Genomic DNA, 5,322 nt, shown 5'->3' on the forward strand with positions numbered 1-5,322 from the left:
GAGCTGGAGCAGAGCACTGGGAGGAAGCATAGCAGCACCAGTACCAGGGCTGAAGCACTCACCACACACCTGACCTGGCAAGAAACCAATACAGCTGGGGGGATAGTGGGAGACACAGAGGCTCTGAAATGGTTTATTGCAAAGGGTTTCTGCAGGTAACATTGGGAAGGAGCATGGTCCTTTTTGGCTGAGGCTTCTCTACTCCTCGCCCTCCTCTTCATCCTCGTAGGAGTCCAGGCCCACCTCCTCGTAATCCTTCTCCAGAGCAGCCATGTCTTCCCGTGCCTCAGAGAACTCCCCTTCCTCCATGCCCTCGCCCACGTACCAGTGCACAAAGGCGCGCTTGGCGTACATCAGGTCGAACTTGTGGTCCAGGCGAGCCCAGGCCTCGGCGATGGCTGTGGTGTTGCTCAGCATGCAGACGGCGCGCTGCACCTTGGCCAGGTCACCCCCTGGCACCACCGTGGGCGGCTGGTAGTTGATGCCCACCTTGAAGCCCGTGGGGCACCAGTCCACAAACTGGATGCTGCGCTTGGTCTTGATGGTGGCAATGGCGGCGTTGACGTCCTTGGGCACCACGTCCCCACGGTACAGCAGGCAGCAGGCCATGTACTTGCCATGGCGAGGGTCACACTTCACCATCTGGTTGGCTGGCTCAAAGCAGGCGTTGGTGATCTCGGCCACTGATAGCTGCTCATGATAAGCCTTCTCTGCGGAGATGACAGGGGCATAGGTGGCCAGGGGGAAGTGGATGCGAGGGTAGGGCACCAGGTTGGTCTGGAACTCGGTCAGATCAACATTCAGGGCTCCATCAAACCTCAGTGATGCTGTGATGGATGAGACAATCTGACTGATGAGTCTGTTCAAGTTGGTGTAGGTTGGGCGCTCGATGTCCAGGTTCCTGCGGCAGATGTCATAGATGGCCTCGTTGTCCACCATGAAAGCACAGTCTGAGTGCTCCAGGGTAGTGTGTGTGGTGAGGATGGAGTTGTAGGGCTCTACCACAGCAGTGGAGACTTGTGGTGCAGGGTAGATGGAGAACTCCAGCTTGGACTTCTTGCCGTAGTCAACAGAGAGTCGTTCCATCAACAGGGAGGTGAACCCAGAGCCCGTGCCACCTCCAAAACTGTGAAACACAAGGAATCCCTGGAGTCCTGTGCACTGGTCAGCCTGCAGAGAGAGACAAGTAAGGTTCCTCCAAGCACTGACTTGGCTCAAGGGAAGTTTCAAACGTTTGCTTGGGTAGCTGCAGATTCCTCCCAGGGTATAGAGGAGCTCACTCCCTGCTCCCATTCCCCAAAGGATGCTGGATCCCACCAGTCAGGGGGACATGTCCCCTCTCTGCAGTCACTTACCAGCTTCCGGATCCTGTCCAGCACTTGGTCAATGATCTCTTTGCCAATAGTGTAGTGCCCACGGGCATAGTTGTTGGCAGCATCCTCCTTGCCAGTGATCATTTGTTCAGGGTGGAAGAGCTGGCGGTAGACTCCTCCCCGAACCTCATCTAGGAGACATTGGCACAATGACAGAGATTTTCTAACTAGGCCTGGGGAAAGGTGGCAGAAGCCACTCTAGGGAGTGTCCTGCAATGGGTTGTTCACAGAAATAATGACCACTGTCACTGCCCAGTAGGGTACACTCACCAATCACAGTGGGCTCCAGGTCCACAAAGATGGCCCGTGGCACATGCTTCCCAGCTCCGGTCTCACAGAAGAAGGTGGTGAAGGAGTCATCCCCTCCGCCAATGGTTTTGTCACTGGGCATCTGCCCATCGGGCTGGATGCCGTGCTCCAGGCAGTACAGCTCCCAGCAGGTGTTGCCCATCTGGACGCCGGCCTGGCCGACGTGGACGGAGATGCACTCGCGCTGGGGAGGGGGAGGCAGGGTCAGATCCTGGCACAGCTTTGTTCTGCCTGTCCCAGGGAGCACTCTGCCTGGTGCCAGTGCCACAGAGTCACCCACACACAACTTGCTCTGGTTAGCGACCCTCAAGAGCATGTTTTCCTTCGGGTGACCTCCTGTGTGCTCCTGAGGGGCCCCATATGTCTGTCATTGCCCTCAGCCATGCACAGACACTTGCTGGGTCGAGAGCCAACTCTGGCATCCCTCTTGCCCTGCCCTTGCTGGCAGCCACTAGCACAACAGACTCTGTCCAGGCCTGTCCTCCACCAGCATGGGGAGCAGAGCCTGGTCCAGTTTTCCTGCCCCAGCCACTTTGCCAGGGTCCCTGGCAGACCCAGCCCCTTCTCCTTGCCACAGCAGTCCAGTGAGGGGCTGAGTTGACAGGGGCACACATTTAACCCATGAGTGACAACCAGCATGGGGGAACTGCCCTGTCTGCCGCTCCAGAGCCAGATAAGTCCTCAGTTTCCTGGGGTGAGTGGCCTTGGAGATGCAAGGGTGGTGGGTGGCAGCCAGGTGAGGGCTGGCAGTGAAGTCCAGCAGTTTCTGAGGCAGCATAGAGATTCCCTAGGCTACACAGTCCCAACCCTGTGCTGCAAAACCTGTGTTGGCAGAAGTGCTGGGGAGCAGGCTGTGAGCTGGAGATGTACCTTGTGCACTCCCATACATTAGGTTTAGGCCTGCTCTGCTACCCCGGCATCCCTCCTCTGCTGCCCCTAGCACCCTTGGTCCCCTGTCCCTGGCAACCTGCCTCTGCTAGTACTAGCATCCCTGTTTCATTACTCCCAGCATCCCTGCTTCCCCTGGTGGGACACCCCGACTCAGCCTGGGCGTCCTGGAGCATTTTCCTCCTGCATTCCCCAACTGCACAGTGCCCTGAACTGTGATGGGGTCCGTGTCTCGGTTCAGCGCCGGAGTAGGACAAGGGCTCCTGACTCCTGCGGGAGGGCCAGGGGCAGCCCCAGCCGCCGGGAGGAAGGGAGGGCAATCCTGGGCAGGGTCCCCAGCAGAGCCCCCGGCAGAGCCCGGTCAGCACTGCGGCGGGGAGGGCAGGGCGCTGCGCCTCCTGGCACGGCCCTGGCCCACTCCCGAGCCGCTAAATATAGACAGCCCCGGCCCCGGGCAAGGGCAGCGGCGACTGCCCGCTTCGGAGAGCGGCCCCGGCCCGCTCTGCCGCTGCCATACCCCCGCGGGACGGGACTGGAGGGACGAGACCCCCACAACCGCGCCCCGCCACCAGCCCCGACGGGGCGTCCGCTGCCGTGGGGGGAGCCCTGCCGAGCGCCCAGCTCCGGCCCCCGGAGCCTGGCTGGCGCCTCCACCCCCAGCAGCTGTCCCCGTCCGTCCCCCGCCACCGCTCCCCACCGGAGAGGTCACCCCCCTCCATCCCCAGGGCCCTCCCCGCTGCGGCAGCGGGGGGAGGGCAGGCACCCCGGCATCGGCGGCGGGGGGAGCGGGTGAGGGGGCTCGGCTGCCCCCGGGCAGGGGCCGGCAGGGCTGCCCAAGGTCACGGCGGGGAAGGAGGGGGTGAGTCGCGGCCGCTCCGCCGGGCGCGGTGCTGCGGGGGGGCTGCAAGGGCATCGCCGAGGGGCTGCCGGGCGCCCTCCCCGCCACCGTGCCCGCCGCCGGCCCACACTCACCATGTTGCGGTGGGGGGTGCGGGCTGTCCCGGTTACTCGGTGCTGCGGGGCTCGGCGCTGAGCTGCGGCTGCTGCAATCCCCGCCGCAGCGCTCTCTTATAGGGGGGAGGGGCTTGCTGCCGCCACGCCCCCTTATTTTGGGTACGCTTGCATGTGAGGGGGGAGTATCCCCTTCGGGGTCCGTGGGAACCTGACGGGGTCTTTCCAGCTGCGGAGGAACTCCGAGGTGCGGGGGCCGGGGCTGCTCCCCCTTCTCTGCCGGGAGGGAAGCGGGGACACTCGGCCAGGCTGCGGGCAGAAGACTTGGGCACCAACCCCCAGGGGTGACCGGCGGTGCTCACCCACCAGCACCGGAACCCGACCAGGTAGAGCAGCCCCTAACCTGCTCTGTCACCAGCTTCCCCCTGGACATGGGGACACCTCGAGACCGCTTGGGCCTCTAGAACAGGAGAAATAAGGAGAAACATGATACAGACACACGTCAGACTCTGGAGCCCAGGGTACCCCCAAACCTCCCTTTGCCATCAATACTCTGGAAGCCTCCAGCCAAGGTTTGCCTTTCTCTCCCGGTGGGGACAAACAGTCAGTTCTGCACAACCCTGTGAGGCTGCAGATCTGCATGACAAATCTGGGCTGCCAAAAAAGGGTCATTGCAGACTGCTTGCTGTTAATAACTTGTGACTACATTCAGAGCAGCAGCTCTGTTTTGAGCCCTGGCCAGCACAGCCACCCCTGCCAGGGCCAGGGATGATCCTGCTGCTGAGGATGCCTGGACCACCAGCCTTGCATGCTGTCTGCCAGGGACTGGGCTCACACAGCTATCCCTCCCTGGACATGGGGATGGCTGGGGCTCTGCTGCTCAGCAGCATGCCAGGAGTAGCACACCAGGGACGCTGCTGTGTCCCTCAGGGTCCAGATCAGAGGTGCAGGATAACTTTTAGAAAATAGTAGTAGGACGCAATTCCAACTTCTTTGTCCTTTTGGTTGCAGAATCAGATCTCTGTGAATACCCAGGGAGGTATCTGTGGTGGAATTACTCCTGGAGGAGCAGGTTCCTTCCTTTCCCGACACTCAGACCTCAGTAAAGAGTGGATCAGAGCAGCAACTGGTGTGAAGGGCAGCAACTCCTGCCCTGGCACAGCAGCAGGCACCACTCAGTCTGAGCCCAGTGCTCTGACGCACGGAGCAATGCCAGCAGCCCTGCACAGTGGGATGAGTGCCTGGCTGCGCTCCATCAGCTGGGGGTGGCTCCCACTCCCCCTCCAGCTGACACAGGTGCATGTCGGGAGGAGAAGGGCAGGGGAGGACAGCCCCCGTGGGTCAATATAGCTGTAGCATTAGTGGTAAGCAGGGAAAATTAATCTCTGGAACCAGCATGCTGGATAATGGGTAACAGAAATCTCCAGTTTGCAGCTGGAGCCAGGAGCTGATGCTGGGACTACTCACCAACAGGCAGGGCAGTGAGAGTCAGAATGGGGACAATGCAGAAGATGATCTGGGGCAGGTAGAGTGGGGCCACGTGCCCCAGGAGGATGGCAGAGCACAGGCAGAGCAGGGCAGATAGAGGTAATCCCACACAGAAGACCCCATGCCTGAGCTAGGTGCTTCTCCAATCACATCAACAGCACTCTTCTGGATCCCTTTGATGGACATGCTTGGGCACTGGCCCAGAGCCTGCCATGTGTCCTGGCTATATCCCTCTGGTATGGGGCTCTTACTAATGTGGGGAGGCAGAGCTGGAGCAGAGCACTGGGAGGAAGCATAGCAGCACCAGTACCAG

The 5,322-nt window shown here is 61.0% G+C and overlaps 1 protein-coding gene across 1 annotated transcript; it reads right to left on the bottom strand.

Annotated features, from left to right (window-relative positions):
- Positions 1-103: 103 nt before the first annotated feature.
- On the bottom strand, positions 104-3,639 carry LOC113962168 (tubulin alpha-4A chain). Its single transcript, XM_027672967.1, has 4 exons — positions 3,543-3,639; positions 1,644-1,866; positions 1,356-1,504; positions 104-1,170 (listed from the first exon to the last, which is right to left on the bottom strand). The coding sequence occupies exons 1-4, from the start codon at positions 3,543-3,545 to the stop codon at positions 199-201; spliced, it is 1,347 nt and encodes a 448-aa protein (XP_027528768.1). The 5' UTR covers positions 3,546-3,639; the 3' UTR covers positions 104-198.
- Positions 3,640-5,322: the final 1,683 nt, after the last annotated feature.

The sequence above is a fragment of the Neopelma chrysocephalum genome, unplaced genomic scaffold (genome assembly GCF_003984885.1).
Source record: "Neopelma chrysocephalum unplaced genomic scaffold, ASM398488v2 Primary Assembly neopelma1_115334, whole genome shotgun sequence".
Classification (NCBI taxonomy): Eukaryota; Metazoa; Chordata; class Aves; order Passeriformes; family Pipridae; genus Neopelma; species Neopelma chrysocephalum.

What these genes read in the sequence shown, in the direction of transcription:
- LOC113962168 (XM_027672967.1), bottom strand. An exon ending in CCTGGAGCCCACTGTGATTG is followed by an intron (nt 1,505 to 1,643) that starts GTGAGTGTACCC and finishes AATGTCTCCTAG; the next exon opens with ATGAGGTTCGGGGAGGAGTC. An exon ending in TGGACAGGATCCGGAAGCTG is followed by an intron (nt 1,171 to 1,355) that starts GTAAGTGACTGC and finishes CTCTCTCTGCAG; the next exon opens with GCTGACCAGTGCACAGGACT.